Source organism: Echeneis naucrates, chromosome 17 (genome assembly GCF_900963305.1).
Source record: "Echeneis naucrates chromosome 17, fEcheNa1.1, whole genome shotgun sequence".
Classification (NCBI taxonomy): domain Eukaryota; kingdom Metazoa; phylum Chordata; class Actinopteri; order Carangiformes; family Echeneidae; genus Echeneis; species Echeneis naucrates.
Genome location: NC_042527.1, coordinates 11,598,048 through 11,620,796, shown reverse-complemented (window position 1 = coordinate 11,620,796; position 22,749 = coordinate 11,598,048). Strand labels below are relative to the sequence as shown.

Here is a 22,749-nt window from a genome sequence, read left to right as displayed (position 1 = left end):
GGCTGTGCTTTTTTTTTTTTTTTTTTGCTCCTCAGCCTATACACCTTTTTTTCTGTGCCATTTTCAATACATTATTAAAGATTTTACCGCTACCGCTACCTTCTGAGGGTGTCTACATAAGCTCTGAAGTTACAGCCCGTGATAGATGAAGTTATTCCAGATGTTTGACCCTACCAGCTGCTTAGCGACAGCGGCTACTGGGCTACACAACATGAGCTGTGGCTTCAGCCATTTGGAAAACAGCTTATCCTTTATGTGTAGCATGAGGCAGTGACCACAACCCTAACAGTAACAGGCTGTCTTTCATCATTAACAGCCTCACAACTTTACAACTGCTGCAAGCCACACATCCATGCATATGTGTGGATGGAGAGCAGATTTATTTATTTTTTTATTTTTTATTTTTTATTTTTTTTCACATGCAGTAGATTATGTAAAACCTCTGCTTAACATTTACAAAACCACCCTGTTCCTATGGACCTATAGTTCATAGGATGATAGATATCTCTCTCACCAGTTTGATATTTTGAACAGGTAAAACGTTGTTGGTAATACAGTATGAAGGTTTGAGTCTGTTTTCCAACATGAATGCTACAGAACTGGTTCAAAAACCTCCAAGAATGAAACGACATGGTACTCCTGCTGGACCACATGAGCTCCATAATATAAGGTCACAACAGTGATCGTCTTTGCCCATAAATCACGTTCCTGTGCTTTTGATTAGATGGGCCTTAGTGGTGACTATTGACTATTGGTGTATACATACAGATTCCTTTGATTCTGGTTTGTTCATAAACGTCATCTGTCTCTGAATAAATTTCATTTACACACACACACTACGTTATGCTGGCCGCGAGACGTACTGCAGGCTGAGAGAGGATGATTTATGAAACTACACTGGATGCACATAAAGATCACGAGGCAAAGATCAATACTTCTTATATCTCTAATCTAACTCATAGCTTACATCCAGAACCAATCAAAGCGTTTTCAAAAGCAAGTGTATTTTCTGCCTTGGAGCCATCTGTGTTATCATGCAGAAACAGGACAAATAGATTTGTATTACTACTTTTGTGTTCTCATTTACTGGAGAGATGCTAAACTGTTATTTTTAGTTTTTTATTGATAAGAAGTTAGGTGACTGTTGTGCTATCAATTCATTGAAAAGCAAGAAAGGCAAGAAATTGAATTTGTAAATTAGTGGGATTTACAGTAATACAGTCTATTCGATAAAGCAGAGGAGGGAATTAAGTTCCTGGTAACTGCAGTATGAGTTAAAATGTGCCAACAGTGAACTGTGAAAGAAATTCTGATGGAGGAAAAAAAAAAAAAGAAAAAAGAAAAAGAAAAGAGATGAAATCTTTCTACAATGGAGCATCTGTAATGGGAGATGTGAGCTTTATCTCCTGAAGCCAAATATCAGTTTCATATAGCAGGAGTACCACAGCAATGGTTTATATAGTGCTACATAACGTCCCAAATTGCCTCTTTGAGACGCCGTTATTCTAAAATCCTGCCTTATTCTTGCTCTTTATTACAATATAAGTATCTTGATTTTATTTTGTATTCTTACCATCCCTGTGCTGTGGTATCATTCCTGCTCATTTCTTGCTGTAACATACTGGCACGGTTTTCTTTTTTCTTCTTCTTCTTGCCGTTGCTCTGTTTTCTGCTTTTTCTCCCCATTTCCCCTGTATGATTCTTTTTATCTTTCCCCACGTATGAACCGCGGCAGCCCAAGGCAAACAGAATGTTGGGTTAGATAGCAGGGGACTCTGCTCTCTGCTGCATCGTGTCAGTCATCATGAAACCAACAGATCATTTTTGGCAAGTACAGCAGAGGACAATTCTCCTCAAAACACCTCTAAGCCTTTTCATCCTGCACCTAAAATGAAGGATTGTAGCTACTGGAGTGGAGACAAGCCACTGTCTGCCTGGTGTAGATTAGCAGTCTCACACAAACACACATGCACAGACACGCACACACACTCACACACCTGCAATTAGGTGGCACACTCAAAAAGGGAAAAAGATTAGCAATGACATGGGCCTTTGAGCACCTGACTGGCTTCAAAAGAAGAGGTGAGTCTTTAAAATACCTTGCTAACACTGATGACTAAAAGCCATTAAATTGGCAGCCTCGGGGTCTGAAAATGTACAGCCATCACCCTGGAGAGTGCTTTTCAACTGAATGAGCTGCGAGTGAAGGTGAAGCAGGAAAGACGGGAAGAGAGAGAAGTAAAATAAAAAAAAAAACAAAACCCAAACACACAAATGAGCAGAATAATGGAAGTAACTGAAAGTGTTACTTGCTCTTATGGACCGTTAGTCAATCATTTAAGTCATATCTTTAAAATGAAAACCAGCTGGAATCATGTAGTGAATTTCTTGTCACGTTCTTCGGTCGAACTAATCCAGAACCTAATTAGACCAGATATGCAGAGGTCAGCACCACGCAGGGCATATCCAACATTACCACATGGACTCACCCCAACCCCGAGGGAGCATCTTGTGTTTGGTTACACCACTCATATCATGTTTCCCCTCAGTGACCATCCACCCCACAGCCATCAGGCAATGTCCTCATTACTACACTGTAAATTCCAGTCCTTTAAACCAGTAACTTGCTGGCTGTATCTATGTCACTGTTATTATTGGCTGTGTGTGAAAGATAATAACAAGTTGTATCTTACCGTAAGTCAGTGTGTGGTTTTTCAATTAGCATCTGACAACTGGGGACTTACAGCTGTACAATTACAGAAGCAAAGAGTTGCTTTTAATGGCGGAATTTGAGTGCCCTGGTTCCTTTAATGTCTTTTTCTTCCACAAGAGTCTGCTCTATCTTGTGAAGTGTTCATTTTAAGTGTCAGCGGCACCGGGGCACAGCTAGTTGTAGCACAAACCCTGACTCAATGCGATTTCTGTACAGCAGTCAGGAGAGCTGGGTTAATACATCCTCACTGATAGTCATTGCAGTCACATTCACTAACGCCACCCACGATTCATATGTTGACCCTGACCTGTGGCACCAGCGACAGAGGACGTCTTCCCTTCAGATGCTCCTTTGATAGCTTGCACTGAGATCAGGTATTCAGTTCCTGGATACAGACCTGCACAAAGATGCATTTATTAAACTGTAACAAACTGCTCTTTGTGGTATAATGATGCTCAGCACAAATGATTCCCAAATTTAAGGTCAATCTGAAAAGTAGGATTTAGACATGATGCATGATCATTAGCATTATGTTTCTTTTCACTGTTATATAATTATAATTTGATAATATCCAAGGAGTGCATTTATAGATATAGATGCTTTTAATGAGGCAAGAAAATACATAAAGTGCAGGATCATCTGGGCAGATATATGAGTTTCAGAGAAATTTAAAAAAGGTATTAGTGCTTATGCAGATTGTGTTTACTCAGTTAGAAGACTTACCCACAATAGTGTGTTTGGTGCGTGCCTCCTGACTCATCTGCACGCTGAGCTCCTCCTCTTTTCCTTCTGGGTCAGTGTGTGTGAGCCTGAAGTGATCCACCTCAAATGGTGGGTTCTTCCAGGCCACATGGATGGCAGATTCTGTTTGGCCAAGAACTCGGATGTCATCAATAGATGAGACATCTGGGAAGGATGCATTTGTTGGACAACAAAGTGAGACACACAGCGCGACACCCAGAAAGACTACAATATATTACAGAAGCGTCTGCCTTAATCTGCACCTGCATATCCTTGAGTCAGACAACAAATCCAAACTGCCCAGAAATGTGACCTTTCTGTGGTGGGGGGCTAAACAGGAATTTCCCTTTAGGCCATTTCAAAAATGTAATGCTCAAACATGAGGCTTGGATTTTGTCCTTTCATCCACTGGGAATATTTTTTTCTTTACATGACCGCATTGTTTTCTTTTTTAATTGCAAACAGTGCCACCAGCAGAAAATGACTAACATAAAATGGTTGTAAAAGCACTCAGGGATGGCCAGTTTTAAATGATAAGAAACATATTCAAGGTTATGACAGAGGGTTAGAAATATTTTCCCTTTTTTTTTGGGATCCATGTCACTACATTCCAATAAATATAATAAGGATTTTTAGAAGACATCATAAATATTTGCCTATCTTTATAATCAGAAAGGAGTATCTGCACACCTGGGCTTTACAAACTTTGTAGTTTGTTGCTTGTATGGATGTGTGCCATTTTGAATATTGGCATGAAAGGACCATGGTAGGATTTGTAGCATATGGTAAAAACAGAACCAAAAAAAAAAGTGAAAGGATTTTTTAAAATGTCAGCTATTGTGTTTTCCCAAGGGAAAATGAAAAACATTCAATTAAATCCCCTTTTGAAGTAAACAGGCATTTGAAGTTGAAAACCATGCAATCAGTGGAACGGCTGCCTCATGCTGTGTACTCTTCACACAGCCATAAGCCAGATGACGGTGTGTTCTCTCCGTTCTGCATACGGGAATGCTGCGCTGTGTTGGGTTTTCCATGGCTAACCAGGCTAACCACACAATGGAGTCCAAACTCTGCCCTCAGTCTGTCTGTCTCACTCATGCCCGCCGATTCTGTCTAGTAATCTTTTTCTCTTCACATCTGTGTCCTGCCACATCTGTGAAGGAGTTTGATTTCCATTGAACACATCCGTAAGCTCATTTCCTTGTAATTACCCTTAAATTTAATGGTTAACAAACCAGTGCTTCTCGAAACACCTAGTAATGACATCCTTTCGCTTGTTCGTTGCTTCTTGGCGTCACATTTGTGAAGAAGACATGTATTTTGAAATGGATAGGGTAAACACACTATTTTCATCTTATACGAGTCAGTGGAATTTTTCCATAGACTTGGAAATGTCAGTGGAGCTGTTCTAATATGTAGTGAGAGCATTTTGTGACAGTTTGTGACTTAATCATGCTCTTGCCTTCCACACGCCTCATTCTTTTTCCTAGAGATATTAACTTCAGCCGTTCCTTCAGCTAAAGATTTAATGGTTTGACATTTGAGCATTTTGTGCCTCATCACACATGTGCTCAGATTTTATCTAAATCCCTGGACCTACAGGCCATACCTGCCCTCCGTAAATCTTTAATAGGTCACATCTGTCTGTTTAAAAAAAAAAAAAAAAAAAGACAGTAAGAGGCAACATGCCGGACCCTGCCTTATATCACTTTAACGTGAAAGTCGTTCAGTTTTTCATTCTGTTTTTTATCACGAATGCTCACCTGTGGTCGCCTCAATCTTGTCTGCTTCACTTTGGATTTCTTTGATGACTGCATGTACCTGGATAATGTAGGTGACCCCCGGAGTCAGCCCTCTGATGAGGTACGAGTTCTCTGTGTTGGGAATCTGAACCTTGTAGTAGACAGGGTGACATGAACATATATCAAAACTACAACATCTTTTTTTTTTTTTTGACATATTGATGTGAACACCAAAAAAAATTAAAAATAAAAATCTCTACCTTCTCCGGGGCATTCACATCACCTTTGGGATGGTAAGTCAGAATGTAATGCTCTGCCCCACGAACAGACTCCCACTCCACCAGGAGAGAGACATCAGTCAGCTGGACCAGCCGCAGACCCTGAGGACTGAAGACTGAGCGAGAGAGAGAGAGTATAAATGTATAAATAAAAATGAAGAAAGAGACATCTAGTGTTTTATTGCTTTATTTTTGAGTTTTTTCATCTCATCGTATACAGTTGGCCCACTTGTTCTACATTCAATAATGAACATTTACGTGGTGATCTAAGTGAAACTCTTCAAACACCTAATAGTGTTTCTTGCTGTGGTTTACAAGTGAATTTTTACTTTACAAGACCATGTCAGTGTTTCTTTACTTTTTGCCTACTTTTTGCCTTTTTAAAAAATAATGTTCTATGATATATACAAACAATAATAATGATAATTATTGTTATTTTCTATGACACGAGTGACCATTTTTAAAATTGTATAAACGTTGTTTGTGAGGTCACAAATTATCAGCAGTGACCAATTTCAGTATAACTGGGGAATTTTCTTGCAATAGGCAGGTAACAAATCTCAGTAGCCAATGCTTTAGTTTCAAGAATTTCAAAATGATGTCAAAATTATTATTGCCTTGACTTTTTAATAATTCAAGCTCCAACCATGAAAAATGACTTTTGGTTTATTATGACGGGTTGCATAACTCAAGTGGGTTTCAAGTTTAAAATGTACTAACATCATGGAAACCAATGGGGCCTGTCTGTTCTTTCACCTGCCTGTGCCTCTTCCACCATTGGACAGAAACCTTGAATCAAACAAAATCAATGCACATTTTAAATATTGAGGTTTCTTCACAAACCTGACCTGGATATAACAGCGAAAAATGATTGCTATTCAGTGGTTATACAAAAAGCTAAAGTGCTTCTGTGGATTCGATGGGAAAAAAAAAAATGGTCAGGGGCCACAAAGTTATATTTCTACAGGGGAGAACAATAACAAAACAGCAGCCAAAAGACAGCAAGTCAGCAGCGTTGGGGAGTGAGGCTTTCCACAAACAAGGAGAATGTTGTACAGGCTTCAAAGACCGAAATAAAATGATGGTGAGTAGATGACGGTGAATTAAAAGCATGGCATCCAGAATTGTAAACATATTTCAAGGGGAAAAATTTGAGTGCGGGTGTTGAAGGCATCAGTCATAACTTTGGCTGTAAAGGAATTCACATCAGGTTAAGATGCTTCTCCACACAGCTAAGACAGGAAGCTCAATGTTTTTCCTCAAACGTAGCAGACCTTTTCCATCGAGCATCACTTAATACCCCCCTCTCCCTACTTGAGGCACGAATATCAGCAATCTTCCCCCTGGAATTATACTTCAGAGGAGCTCAGGGTGAATTAGTTAGCATATCCACAAAAAGTGGAAAGTAATAATGATTTGTGATGTCTTGGTTAAAAATTAGCAAAGTGCCATTTGAAGAGGGAAAATAGGTATGAAGCAATACAAAAAGACTGTAAATCTGCAAGGAATGAGCACTGAGGAGGTTTCAAAATTAATACTGCTCTGGACCAACAAAAGGTAAATTCAATCACTTTTTTTTTTTGTTCCCATGTAAATGTTATTAAATTTTCCACTTTTTAAAACATTTTCAATTAAATGTTTTCCACATGAAACATTAAAAAGCTACCAATTATGGTTTTGAGTTGAAAATTCAAAGTGTCCGTTGTGTTGAACAGTCTCACATTAATAAGCGGAGACTGTCAGAGAGGACGATAAAGAAATCAAATGAAAAGCACCTGCAATGTGCTGATGTAGCTCCAAAGACATTATTCTATTCATTATATCCAGATTACCTCATTAGATGTGGCTGCTATATTTTCTTCTTTTCCCCAACAGCCTACTAGATTGAGAAGACTTTACGAGAAGAACATAGTTTTGGGGGTATTTAACGCCTGATTCTCCAAAATGCATTACATCTGCCTTTGATATTGTTTGATAGTGTTTAAATGAAAAAATAATGATGTTGAAGTTATATCACCTTGGAATGCAACTTCACTGTATAGGATGTACAGTCTGTTTAATATAATACTGAGAGTCGTGCTGCCATCATCACCCAGAGAGAAGACTGACATCCATCACCCAAGTGTTGAAATGGAAGGCAGCCATAAAAAACAAAGAAGGCCTCGACTGTTTTGGCTTTGTGCACCTCTTCTACCGCTGCTTATTACCATTATTATTACTTACAGATAAAATCAACACAAGGTTTTTTTGTTTTGTTTTTTTTTCTCACTTACCTCCCACTTTCCCTTCCTCCCTCACTTTTCCTCTGACACGGTGCCACTATTGCTGTTGGACTCCGTTCAACAGCACCTACACACGAAGCTGCAGATCTGTCTCGCACTATTCTCTGCCTCTGCAGAGCAAAGCACAGCTTGAAGAAACTAAATCTCGATCAAGGGTTTGACACAGCTGACCTGCAGCTGTGAAGGCTAAACCATTTATGCTCTATTCTAGTATCTAAAACTTTGGTTCAGGACCTGAAGTATGCGGTGGATTTTCTTTTGATGAGTCCACACATACAGTAGTTAACAGTAAAAGTCATCTGCTTCAAAGTGTGCGCTCTGTCCTTCAGGGCAAATGTGGAGGGAGAAATGTCATAGGCGAGTATGGGTAGACTTCATATGAAGGGGGGATATTTTCAAACTTCTTCTGCAGTTTTGACATTCACCTGCAGCTGAATGTTGTGGATTTCTTTAGGAATTGTCACACTGTGAAAATGTGAACTCAGTGAATTAAACTGTCCATGCCTGGCAGCTGTTGCTCACCTTTCTGCTCGCTTGGCCTTAAATTGCCATAAAATGCAATTTTGTACTCAGCTCCTGGGGCAGTACAGTAATAGTGGTCTGGAAAGCAATGCATTTAGCAGGAAAGATGATGATTCTGCTGTGGGGTCAGAACTTGATAGAGCTCCAAAAGACTGATAGGTGTTCTTATTCCCATGGTATTATGTGACTTGATGTCATAAGTCGTCGAAAGGCCAAGGCTGCCTATGGTCATGGGGTCAGCACACAGAAAAGGGACCCATCAGCTGCTATATCTGAAATAACTGTTGGAGGGATGCTTTGAATTCCGCTGTCGTCGGTCACTATGGCAGCCATGAAAAATTTTGTTTCTGTTCGAAAAATCCTGCATCAAGGAATTGACAATTTATTGCAAACATTTAATCGGTAAATTATGGTTCTAGAAACAAGGCTAGAGGCTATTAACATCAAAAGGCTGTGTAAAGCCAACAAAGACAAGAATGGTGGTTGGGGTTGTTAAAAAAACTGCAACAGTAGTCTAAAGTTAGTATGGTTAGGTTATAATTTTGGCCACGATAGAATGCCTCTCTCACTTGTCGAACCACTCTTTGGTTTGAATGTAATTTGATTTAGATATACTAATTTTAGCCAGTGCTGAGTTGTTTCTATGAGGTAAGCCAGAGTGACTGCCGGTGCAAAAATTGCACTGCACTGAAAGTGCAGAGTCAAACTCAAGTTAGAGTCCAGAACAAACAGGTAAACATGCAAAAAATAATTAAATAATTAAATAAATAACCGTGGATGAATGGTACATCTTCAGGAATCAGCAGGTAAGACGCGTGTTGAACTGTGTGTCACTGTTGTATGTTTAGATGGTAAGCATTACTGCTGGACAAGACCACGTGGCGTGATATAAGCTTCAGGGCCAGCTTGATAAATTACGCTGAACTAAGCACATCTTCCTCCTGTGGCTGACTGGTGTTCACTGTTTGCATTGGGGGTGGATGGATTTTAGACATCATGATAAACAGAGAAGCTTTCATGGATGACTTGTTTCCCCTCATTCATACCTAAGAGCCACTGAAAGGAAAAGGACTGCATATCAATAATCATCAAGCATTTCGCACCATCTATATTACAAGGATGCGCAAATGCTGTCCTACTTTATGGTCTGTCAGGACTTTTAACTGTCTCAGATATGAGTTGTTATGCATAAATATGATCTAAAAACTCCATAGAATTTGCATGAGTTCATATTTCAAGGGCTTACCTAATGAACAGTCCTCCCCGTAAAAGCCTTCGTCACAGATGCACTGGCCGTCAACGCACTGGCCGTTACCGATGCAGTCGTTTGGACACTTTGGGATACTGCAGTCCTCACCGGTGAAGTGTGGGAAACACACACATTTCCCGTCCACACAGCGCCCCTTGTCATTGCAATTGTCTGGACACATCAGCTGGCTGCAGTCATCTCCTGTGTAGCCCTGATGGCAGACACATTTCCCATCCACGCATCGGCCATTGTCATTGCACTCATCTGGGCAGGAGGACACTGAGCAGTCTGGGCCTTCCCATCCCGGGTTGCACAGACAGCTGCAGGTGTCGTGTTGGTAGGTGCCATGACCACTACAGCTTGTGTCCACACCTCGAGACAAAGAGGGGTAAAGAGATCGTTTCTACATTTCATGTAGAAATTTTTGGAAAATACACTGGATTTTACATCCCAGAACGACTTACCTCCAGTACCACCTCTCCCACAACAGCCCTGTGTACATTGGGTTTTTAAATAGTTGACTTCCTCCTCCAAGCCATTGACTCGGTACAACAAAGACTTGAAGCTTTCAGAGTCCTCGCAGTCACATTTGGGAGACTGCAACCTGATGTTGTGTCTGAACACGATGTCGTTCTCTCCATTCACAGTGGTTTCTGTCTGCAAACCTGGACATTTGGACAAAACAGAACTTTTCAGGCACAAAATTTACTGCAATGGTTCAAACTGGTCACAGATTAAAGCACCACTTTGATTTTCAGTGGAAAAGTCAACATGCAATATTACAGCTTCATGTCTGTATACATAGAAACTCATCCATGAATATTCGTATTTGTGTCGATAAATATTCTCTGGTTGTAGTCTTTCTCTGCTTCATTTTTTTTATTTTAATGACCTGCTTGATCCTGACTTGGCAGCTGTTCTACTTTACAACTGGAGCTCCCTGGAATATCGATTTTATAGACGTGGCTGAAGGTGACTCCCTGCTCGGAGGCCGAGGGGTCTCGGTGGTTGTCAGCGGAGCTACAGTGTGAGATGGTGCAGAGCAGGGCCAACAGGCACAGGGCCCTCCACAGGAGTCTGGTTGTCATGGCTGGAGGACATAAAAAGAGCATAATGTTAAACTAGCACGAGTCTAGTTTGCATGCTTATGTGGCTCACCACACAAAATGCCGGGGCATTTGTTTAAGCTGTTAACGTGTTTTAACTGAGAAAACATCAATGAGAACAAAATGAAATTCCTCTCTTCTGACTGTAATTGCAAAACAAATTTGCTTCCTAGATTCTTGCACAAAGTGGTATGGTCTCACACTTCATATGGAGCTGAAATATATATTCCATCTGTTCTTCAGGGCAAGTATAGGATTTTTTTTTAGAGACTGTATCTTTTGCGTGCATTAACTTTAACAGACTACTGAAACAGTAGATGTTTGTTGTCATGGCTGGCTGGACTTCAGGCTCTGGCTCAGAGAGGGTCACGTTTGTACTTTCCACTCAGAGTTTAAAGGAGAACCGAGGTCAGAAATACAGTCTGGATTGCACACAAGTTACATTACTTTCATTGGGGCAGGCTGCTGTATATTTGATTTCAGAAAACCATACCCATTTTGTCAGCTTTGTATGTGTGTGTGTGTGTGTGTGTGTGTGTTTTGCCCTCCTTCCACAATATGGCACCAGAAAGTGGGGAGTCATCACTTTGCCAGAGGTCCTTTTGCTCTAAACCATAAATTGTGCTCAGTCAGGCGTTTCACAGCTTCAGAAACCTCCTCAGTGATGATGTCATTGTGCCTAATGACAATGATGTCATGCGAACAAAAAAACCTTGCAGCGGCTTCCCCAGGGAAACCAAATTACATGCTTGCAAATAGCACACCCGTGTTAACCTTCCGTAAGCTTTTTTTTTTTTAAGATTTTTGGAGCTTTGGTCTGAATTTAACTCTCTGGTGTAAAACTTTAAATAGCAGCAGAAAGAACTACTGATCAAACTGTGCTGAGCTTGTGTGGTCTATGGAAACACAAAACCTCTGATGGAGTGACGGAAGGCTCACTAATAAATGGTTGGGAGGCTCAGTGTGACGCTTGAACTGGAAAACTGTAAGGCAATATACACACTAACTTACATGCTTAAATAAATTTGCTTGAAATGATACATCATTATTCTATGGAATATGCATACACTGCAAAACCCCAAATGCTGCACATATAAACCACAATGAACAGGACTCTGATCCTCTCCTCGTCTTATTTCAATGTTAGACTTCATGTTAAGCTTGAATAAAGTAGTTAAAACTATTTCGATTTCTGGTTGCAATTTTGAAGAGGAGATACAGATTGTCTCGAAGGTCTTAATCAAAACATTTGCTCATGGAGTGTCAAAATCTCGAACAGATGGAAAAGCAGAAAATGCCCAGAGAGGGAAACAGATCTTAAAAGTCCCACTGGACACATTGTGAACATAGGCCAAAGCATTAAAATGTCAACGAGTGGACTTTAAATCCACCAAAGCTCCAGCCACCACGATGACACAATTATCAGATTAACAGTGTTTCAGTGTAGGGATGCTACTTGACCTTTTGAGGCCAAGTATACTCACTTATGGGTACAGAAAGTCTTACACACATACAGGATCTGAGGTGAAAAGGTACTTCATTTAAGTCATCTGACAGAATTTGTATTCAGTTAAACAAACACTGGCTTATGAATGGTACCTCTGATGATTTACACAGGTTGTGTCTTAAGTAGTTCTGTAATTTAAAATGGTCCAGTCCATCTTAAAGGTGAACAGATGTGTAATAGCCATAACTTGTTTCTAACTAGTCCAGTTGCCTTATGCCTGACCTTGTTTGGTCAATTTAGCTGTCTGTTTGATGGCTGCTGGTCAAAAGCTCGAGGTTTGACATAGTGCCTGTGCAAGAAATCCAAGCTATGACATCACTAGGAAACTGCTTTTTTTGACCCTGTGTGGTGGCCAAAGCTTAAATTTAAGTGCGTGTTTTATCAATGGCCAACATTTGGTGGGGCAAACCAGAGATGAAGAAAAAGGAAAAAAATCCAGGAAGGAGATGGAGAGAGACAAATGGAAAGTGAAGAAAATAGAAATGAAAAACTGGGTAGAGGAGAACGAGATGAAGTGAATGAGAGAGAGCGAATAGGTAAAAGTGGGAATGATGGAGAGAGTGTGTGCGAATCAGTGACAGTCTTGCAGTCAGCCACGTTAATATACTATAGCCATGTGGTATGGTACTGAGCGCTGGTGCACAGAGACGCCTAACAAGCTTGTTTATAGCTCCCTGTCAAGCTTTTATTTGATACTTGCCATGTTCAGGCCGCTTTGTTATTTCTTTTGGAGGAGATAGCACTGTGACCTTCCAAGCAGAGCCGAATGCCACAACTGACTGCAAAGAACGCCCCATTGTGGGAAAGAGAGAGACAGATGGAGGATTTAATGGAGAAGGGAAATGGAGAATGAAAGGAGTAAGTGGTGCGGCTTCCGTTTAAGATGACAGCAGGCTAGTTGGAAATAAATGATGAATAAATGAGCGAATGGATGGACAGACAAACGCATGGAGGCATTGATTGACAGCTGGTTGGATGATGGACAGATTCATGGATGAATGGATTGACGAATGCACCGTAGAGGTGGATAAGTGGACAAATGCGTTTATCCATTGAGGACAGGGTGGATGATCAAATGGGCAGATGGATGGACAAATAGATGGATGTTAGATGAATGGATGGGTGGATGTGTGGAATACCATTGATTAGTTATAGATGGATTAATCAGCTGAAGAATAGATAGATAGATAACTAGATGCTTGACATGGCCCATCCAGATAGATTTTCATCCTTGCTGCCAAAAAAATTCCACATCCTGAAACACTATTAAAAATTCCTTCCTAACAATAACTTCTTTCTTTCAAAGCACAGCTATGTGAACAGGCCTGTAAAAATGTTTGTGGACTACTGGCATTGTGTGTTCACTCTTTTATAAGGCAGAAAGAAGCACATGGGATTTGGAGCATGTGTGTACAGTATGTGCGTGAAACTTGTCATTTATGGCTTAGAGAGTCAAAGGGGGAATTGCCTCCCGAGGTATCAACAGCAATTTAATCACATAGAGACAACCTTGTCTGAATCTGCCCCTTTCACTGAGGGCTTCCTGGCATGTTGTGAAAAAAACAAACAAACACCAACAACAAAAAAAAGAACCTCCCTATATGTCAGTGCCTGAGGAAACTCTGAACGTGCTTAACATTGGGTTGAGAGAATTGGAGAAAGAGATGCAAGGACAGACAATGAGCACTAAGAAACACAGATAAAAAATAACGTCTTGGGAATAGAGAAGAAGAAGAAAACAGTGCACATATACCCTATCTTCTCCAGATAGCCATTAAGCTTCAGACAAAGGTCCGAGTGTTTCGCCAGGCTTCAACTCTGGACGAATCTTACTGGACCAAAAGAAACGAGTTTGAGGAGGAGAAGAGGCGAAGGATGAAAAAAGGAGCAGCAAGGTCATGCCTTTATGTGTGGTTTCAAACTTGCTGTGTTTGCGGGCATTCTTTTTCCTTTCCTCTCTTCTCCCCTTCGCAGCAGCTCGCAGACAGAACAGCGAAACAGAAGTGAATAAAACCAAGCTGAAAGCAATTATCGTCTGAGTGCCGAGCTTATATCTCAATGATTCTGTCTGCCTCCTGCTGCCATACCAACCACAACGAGACCTTGATATGGGCTTCGCTTCAGGACAGCCATACAGGCACTTTTTGCCTGTTTCAGTGAGGCTCCCAGATGAAAACCTGAACTACCATACAGAAAGAAGAATGATACAACTGGGGCATTAATGAAACAGCCTGAATTACAGACAAAGATTCATTTTTGAAATAACAAAAATAATGCTTTGTGTAGCTTTTTGTTCCCTGGGGTCATTTTCAATCAAATAAGGTAAACGAAAAAACACCATAAAAAACATATGTATGCAATCTAAACACATTTTATAAACCACCCACTCTCTCTCTCTCTCTCTCTCTCTCAGCTTCTCTCTGCCTCTGTCTATCATTTCACACAGCTGAGGGCCCACATCTGTACCTCATTTTGTGAGGGCTTCTGTGTATTCCCTCACAGCCAGCACAGTAGCATTAAAGTTAAATCTTGTGGATTGACAGTCCTGTGAGAATTTCTATCACCTCAGCATATATTTATGTTATTAGCACCAAGGAAAATTTGTGTTGGCTCCTTTTCTTGACAGACAATTTAGGATTATGAACAGTGCACCATGAATGTTAACGAAGTATAACTAATAATGCTAATAGGCTCAACGTTTGTGGACACAAAAGGCGACCAGTTTGCCCAACAGGGAAATAATCATGTCGAATTATGTAATGTTTTCTAATAATTTCAAAATTTTCTAATTCTTTTTTAACTCATCCACATTTCAAAATGTCTTCATAACTTAAATATATTTATGTTATTTAATAAATACATTTAATTATTTTTTTTCATACACAATGCTTAAGAGGGTTTTAATGAAAATAACATAAGTACACATGCCAAGCACCAAAAATTCACATTTCATTCGATTCTGTGTGTCGAACCCCATTCTATATCAATTCCGAACTTCTTGCAAAGTGCTGCCATGCAAACTAAAACTAATATTAGGAGAGCTCAAGTCGCAGGACAGTTGATGAATTCCAGGTGTCAAGTCCATCTTTCAACTGTCATGTACTGACAGCGGAGTTGGAGCGAAAGGCTCTGGGTGTCATTGTATATTTTTAAGCCTCAAAGGAGCCTTTGAGCGGCTACACAAAGAGTTTAGGGATTAGGAGGATAGGAGACAGTGAAGGAGCGATGAGTTAGAGAGTGAGGTAGCTGGAGAGAAAAAAAAAGGAAGAAACTGTAATAGGTGTGATGGAATTTGTCTTTTGAAAAAGTGGGACGCTTACTTAACTTAATTGCTGTATGAATGTAGAAACGCACAGTAGCATTTCCTGATCACAGCAGAACAAAAAACTTTGTGTTGTGATCAAAGTTTTGTTTGACTGTCATCCATAAATCAACTGTCGGCCCATTATACGTTTAAAAAGTGAGAACAAAGTACAAGAATTTAATGTCTATATCGCATGTTAGTTTGAAACAGTGTTGAGCAATTTGTCATTAAAAAAATCTATAAAATAAACATATTGCCTGCAGTAGAAAACAAGTGCAGTAGTTAAATGATATTTAAAACAATAAAACTAAAAGGGTTGCTTACCCTTGAGGATTTTCACAAACGTTCACCTCCTCTGTCTTCTCTCTCTCCTCTGTGAAGAGCCAAGCCTCTCCCTGTGCCACCTGTTGACAGGCCAGACTCTGTGAATCAAAAACCGCCACACTGTCAGTGACTTTTGCTCTACCCCTCCCTCCTCAATTGTCAAAATCTCTCCCAAATGCCTACAGGCCAATGGGCAGTTAGTCTGGGAGTGTCTCTGCTACCCAAGTGACTGGATGAAAAGGGAGAGGAAGAGGAGGAGGAGAGATGATAGGCAGCATTTGTTATTTTCCTCTACGAGTTAATCACTCTCTACCCAAACACACCTCATTCCTTACCTTTCTTTACTTTTCAATAACAGATTTATTTTAGTCCTCCGTGTATGTTCATGGTTGGAGTACAAACGGAGATTGGGATTAATCTACTTAGCAGAAGGAGTGGAGCTTTCAACAGGAACTGGATAAAGGCTGGATTGAAGGGGATGAGTTTGGAGCCGAGTAAAAGCCTAGAGAGGGCTTAGAAGAGACAGATGTAGTTGACAAAATGCACAAAAGTCAAAAGTATAAAGAAGTCTCAAAATAACAGGCAACATACGGACATTGTACAGAGGAAGACGAAGGGTATTTCCATCTGGAAATATCGGTTCCCATGAAAAGTGATAGTATTTAATAATAGCACTTTTTTTAGTTTTGGCGAAAAGAAAAAAGTTTCGACTTGATTTGCTCCTTTTTGTTCTCTTGGATATGTTTCTTGAATTATTGAACTGGTTTTTGTTACATATGCACAGATAAAATTTTGAATATTAGCCAAATGTAGCGTATGAACAATTTATGAAAGAAAAACATCAGCCCGGACCACCATGACCCTCACTAAAGACCCCTGGTGTCAAGGTTGGCAATAATTTATGCTGACAGAGGCTGTCTCTAAATATATAAGCATCAGTGTCACATTTCTGAGGGAACACAGAGGACGGTGAGCTTTTTAAGGTGACACTGGAGTTAAAACTGAAAGGCCATCTCTAGATCTCTGTACAGGACAAATGTATGAAATAAAAAACTTTTCAAGACAATGTTGAATTTTTTACCCAATACCCTATTTTTACCTAATATCTGATGAAATGGCAGTTTCCAGTCTTGAGTAAACATACTTCTAAATCCTTTACTTGTATTTATTTATGACCACCAGTTGTATCATATTACAACTGGATAAAGCGGATATAGTGACCATGTTAGCAAACTGGTTGCCTGTTTACACATCCAGTAACCAACAACAAATACGATGTGTACATTATAGATCTAAGTGATCAATCATCCACCCTTTCTGAACTGGTCTCCTTTAGGCATTTAGAGCCAAAGGGAACTAATGATCCCAAATACATGTGTCATTTTGCAGCAGTGTCTGCAGTCTGTTTAGCTCATGAATGAAGCACCGGATGCTCAGTAATGACACAGCCATTACAGAGAGCTTTCACTTCCTCTGGACATTACGCTGTAACCTTGGAACATCAATGGATATTATTTATTTATCGCTGCATGTCAATAAGATGTTGTGATGGTCTCTGCTCTGAACAATGAAAGACTACTCCTTGCACACATGAAGGAAAGCATCAAGATGAAGTGATTAGTTGACTGACAGAACAGAAATTGATCAACAGAGATGTAACTGAACCAAATTCAATTCTGTAACAAAGAAAATGCCTCTAAACCTCAAAGGATTTCTTGTTTTCTTGTTTCACATTCATTAAAACGGAATCTTTTGCACCGCGAGTTGGACGAAACAGGAAACCTGATGACAGCACCCTGGCTAGACATTTTCAGCTGTTATATGAGGGGGGATATATTTTACAGCCAAGACAATTGCTGCTTTAAATGCAACCTTAACATTGATATTATATAGTTCTAGTGTGAGTGTCAGTCATGTCCTGATTAAAAAGCATCTTATGTGTACTACATTGCTACCCAGAAGCGATTGAAGATGAATGAATGAATGTGTGCTACATGCTACACATGAAGAGCTAAAAAGACGGTCATACTAAAACACTTAATTCAGACACTCTCCCCCTAGCACCGGTCTGGTATAAGTATAATACTGTAAAGACGTTCCTAATAACACAAACCATTACAGAGAGCTTTCACTTCCTCTGGACATTAAGCTGTAATACTGGAACGTCACTGGATATGATGTTGCAGCTAGGATTTGGTCTGGCAGCAGAGATTCTTGCCAGTTTCCATTATCAGAGAGTGGTGATCTTCAAGAACGAAAATGAAAAAAAGTTAAATTCTTTCTTTTTCCCCCATTACGTCTCTCTTTGCATTACTACACTAGTATACTTGCCTGTCTCTGTCTGCGCAGTTGTGAAAACACCCTTAGTGGCTTATCTGAGATCAGCTTTAAATGTTTGGACCCAATTATCCATGCTCTGGGATTTGGAAATAAGTGAACCAAATCCACATCAGCTAGAAGCGATGTGGGATCACACACCCACCCGTGCATACACACACACAGACCAATCAATCAGACTGCAAACTTGTTAACAAGTTTGTCATAAATGTCAACAAGCATTGAGATTCACTGTCAGTTCTGAAAAGATCATTATGTTGAAGCTTTATGGTTGGTTGGAAAATGACTAATCTCATTCTCGATAAGTCAGCGCTTCTGTGGATTTACCATTTCCCGCTCTCATCCAATTAGTCAGAAGCTGTCGTATAGTGACTTCTTTTGTGTGCAACCATAAAACATAAGAATTTAAAGATAAGATGGCCTTATATAAATACAAAATTCTATGCTAACAAGCGTTCTCTTTATGGCTAAAAACTGGGGAAATCCTCAGCCAGAGTGGAAGGTTATGACAAGTGTTTCATGGGGCAACAAGAAAATATTTCATGCATGTTACTAGACTTCTAGGGTAGTATGACTGTTCCCGATTGTGAGATGCCAGGAAACATTTCACTCATGAGCACCAGATGTAACAGAGCTGTGTATGAGTATGAGAATGTCTCCCTTAATGCGATGCATGTCTGTTTCCTCTCTCTGAACGCTTATTAGGGGATCCTACACACCTGATTTCCCGTTTTATTTACCACTTTTCCTTCCAGGCTTGGCAGTTACACATTTAAAACTGCAGCATGAAGATGTTTTTTGGACATGCTTAAAGGTCGACACAGTTGTTGGTCCTTGACTGAGGTAGTTAACCTCTTTAACTGGATGTCATGGAAAAGAGACTACCTTATTTAATTGGTGAGTCTGCCGGAGCCAATCCGAGCTCACAATGGGCGAGGGTGGGGTACACCCTGGACGGGTCGCCAGTCCATCACAGAGACAGACAGAGACCAACAACCGCTCACACTCAGAACTAGAGACAATTTAGAGTCACCAATTAATCTAAGCATGCGTATCTTTGGACAGTTGGAGGAAACCGTAGTAATCGGAGGAAACCCGACGAAAGCACAGGGAGAAAATGCAGACTCCGCACAGAAAGGCCCCAGGAATGGGAACTGAACCTGAGACCTTCTTGCTGTGGGACAACCACGCTAACCACTATGCCGCCATGCTACCCGCTAATAGTGCATAATTTAGCTCAACGTCTAGAAATCCCTAATAAAAATAACACCTGATCCTGATAAATTCAATGGAAAGACACTAGAAAAAGCCCTCCAGCATCTATTTTCCATTAGTGATGGTCGTGACTTGTGGTTTACATTTTTCTCATGCTCTTAAAAGTTAAGTAAGTGCAGATACAAGTTTGATGATTCCCTTATTATCAGACAACAGAACAGAAATGTTTACTTGTTGATGGAAATACGGCCCTCCCCACGGTTTTCGTAAACAACACAGTTCTGGATGTTACATCAGACTTTTTAAAAATTCAGGCTTAGTTAGTTGACTCTGATTTGTAAAAGTAAAAATTATTCTTGTTTCCTGTTGGCGTTTACTGTTTTCTGTTGATTACTCACCTACCATTTTTGTTGTTAATCAACGTGGGCCTCTTCAAAGATATCATAATTTAAAAAAAAATGAAGGCAGATTCAGTTGGTTGTCTCAACATATGCAGTGTTTTCTGCAGAACTAATGAAGCAACGATGCAAAGGATGTTGGTATTTGTCATACTTCCGCTAGTGGGTTAGGATTTTAGTTTCCCAAACAGAGGAAGTAATTTAGTGTCGTCTGCCCTTGCTGCAGCTCATCTTGGTTTTCCTCCAAGCCAAGATAAACAGCAGACCTCCTGATGCTCATATATTTCTACTATGTGAATACAACTACTGTTTACAACCGGCACTTGTGCTGCTCAGTGTCTTGCTGTAATTAACATGCTGCTTAGAACATAACCAAAAACATCATTAACTGAGATGACGAACATATGATTTATCACTGCATGTCAAACAGATGTTGTGATGGTCTCTGCTCTGAACAATGAAAGACTACTCCTACTCCACACATGAAGGAAAGCATCAAGATGAAGTGATTAGTTGACCGACAGAACAGAAATTGATCAACAGAGATGTAACTGAACCAAATTCAATTCTGTAACAAAGAAAATGCCTCTAAACCTCAAAGGATTTCTTGTTTTCTTGTTTCACATTCATTAAAACGGAATCTTTTGCACCGCGAGTTGGACGAAACAGGAAACCTGATGACAGCACCCTGGCTAGACATTTTCAGCTGTTATATGAGGGGGGGTATATTTTACAGCCAAGACAATTGCTGCTTTAAATGCAACCTTAACATTGATATTATATAGTTCTAGTGTGAGTGTCAGTCATGTCCTGATTAAAAAGCATCTTATGTGTACTACATTGCTAACCAGAAGCGATTGAAGATGAATGAATGAATGTGTGCTACATGCTACACATGAAGAGCTAAAAAGACGGTCATACTAAAACACTTAATTCAGACACTCTCCCCCTAGCACTGGTCTGGTATAAGTATAATACTGTAAAGACATTCCTAATAATACAAACCATTTATGACTACCCTCATTGGATTCCCTCAAGTAAATACAAAGAAAGCACATTAACTCTACCATTTGAAACAGATGCTGTGTTTAATCACACACAGGCTAACTGTGGAGAGGCGAATTAAAACACCGCTGATCGCATGTTTCCTTACAGGCCTGGGAACTGTTGATTGAGAGGGCTGATTTGATCTGAAGGAAGGCTACACAGCGAGGGGGTGTGTGCAAAATGAGAGCGAGCAGACGGATCCAAATAACACCGACCGATGTCTAGCACGCAAAATATGTTTAAAAATCGACTAAATGTCTGGCTTGTCTGAGGGTTGTTAGGCTACATTTGCACAGCCAGCTCAAAGCTGACAATTTTCCATCCACATGGCATTTCTCCACTCTTGTCTAAACATGCAAAAACAGAGACAAAATGTTTTCCCATTGTTGACATGAAAATGACAAGATCAGATCAAACGAAGCCGGAACCAATACTGTCTTCTGCATGTTTACTGCTGCCATATGTCTTGGGGCCTGGTTTTTATTTTTGACTAGTGTAAACTTAATGTGCGGGACTTTGGTGTAAAGCCAATCAGATTAGAGGAAAAAGTGTAGAAAAAGCCTAAGTTGTTTAAGTGAAAACACACTAATTCCACTAGGAGGGTTGGTTGCTTGTTCTCCTTTCAAGGCTCTTGGTGTGTGTTCAGTTTGTCTTGTGATCCTACAAACAAATTTGGCGCCATGCACCCACATAATGCTTATGTTCAAACACTATAAGCTATTCCTTGTTTTTAATCATATTTAACGCACACCGCAGGTCAGTTTTATGTTCTTCGTCAGCCACTCATAATAGCAAAAGCAAAAAGAGAGGAATAATTGCACACTGTGAAGATCTGATAATATGAGTTAAACACACCAAACACCCAGATGGCTTTAAAGATTACTGCTGATGCACTTATTGTTCTTAACCTTTCACAAAAACCCAGTTTATCAGTAGCCACTTACACACAGTGCTCGAAAAATATGAAGACTCTGATGCCAGAATGATAATTAGCAACATACCTCATTGGCAAATTAGTTGATTGGAAGCGACAAGGCCAGTCAGGCAGCAGCCCAACAGATGAGCTGGTTGTCAACAGCTGCCTGACCTGACCCCCAGCCTACACCCGCTGATATAACCCAGCACTGCTTAGGCCTTTTAATTGAATAATTTTTTGTTGCCTTAGATAAAAGAAACATACACTGTCGTTTTTGATTGAATGATTTATATTGTGCCATTTCCTCCAAATAAGTAACAACGCAGTGATCAATGTGAGATTTCAACAAGAGAGAAAAATAAAGAGGTAACTGTGTAACATTTGACTTGAGACAATCAGTGCAGTGAAATATTATCTTTCTGCATCGTTTTATCTTCTCAGACATAAAAATCATCACCTCTGTATGAGATATCTGATTTGAGCCAAGAAATAGGACAAAGCTGAGATAGCTTGATGTGTTAGGGCTTTCCAGGACAAGTAAAAAAAAAAAATAAAGGCACACAGTTATGGATTGTGAAAGTAGCGATAAATAACAAACAACTAGTTTCTTGCTGCTACTAAAATGAGTCAGCCCCATCATGGAAAAATATTTCCTCAGAACCTGACATGGAAGAAATTATTTAAGCTTTGTAAAACGACACCAGGAATTACCCTCCACCTGATTCTCTTGGGTCAAGAAAAATTTGTTTTCAAAGCTTTGCAGACTACACTTCCTAGAGCATTGGTGGTCCTATAACTAAGTATAATCCCAGATGTGTCTTCACTTCCTTTCCTCATCCTCTTTGTTGACTCTTTCCTTTTTCTCTACCCTCCGAAGTCACGGTGCTCATTTAAATTCAGCTCAGAGTACCTTCGTTCTTCTCCTTGAGAATGACATTATCACCTAACCGTAAAATCAAGAGAATGCAATTTTGGCTTTTTACAAATATCCCCCTACATCCCCCGAAATGACACAAAAAAAAAAAAAAAAAACAGTATTGGGACAAAACATAAATGAGATAATGATTT

General features: G+C 40.0%; 1 protein-coding gene across 4 annotated transcripts in view; it reads right to left on the bottom strand.

The window, feature by feature from the left end:
* Positions 1-19,739, bottom strand: part of tnn (tenascin N) — a 35,658-nt gene extending 15,919 nt beyond the window's left edge. For 3 of the 4 annotated variants that reach the window (XM_029525269.1, XM_029525272.1, XM_029525271.1), the window contains exons 1-8: positions 15,769-15,904; positions 10,420-10,617; positions 9,992-10,192; positions 9,525-9,899; positions 5,457-5,590; positions 5,218-5,347; positions 3,437-3,619; positions 3,021-3,110 (exon numbers count right to left, since the gene is read on the bottom strand). In XM_029525269.1, the coding sequence (XP_029381129.1) occupies positions 3,021-3,110; positions 3,437-3,619; positions 5,218-5,347; positions 5,457-5,590; positions 9,525-9,899; positions 9,992-10,192; positions 10,420-10,615 (1,309 nt within the window). In that variant the 5' untranslated portion in view covers positions 10,616-10,617; positions 15,769-15,904. Of the gene's footprint in view, positions 1-3,020; positions 3,111-3,436; positions 3,620-5,217; positions 5,348-5,456; positions 5,591-9,524; positions 9,900-9,991; positions 10,193-10,419; positions 10,618-15,768; positions 15,905-19,722 lie in introns of those variants that run through there. The other variant, XM_029525270.1, reaches the window with a different exon arrangement.
* Positions 19,740-22,749: the final 3,010 nt, after the last annotated feature.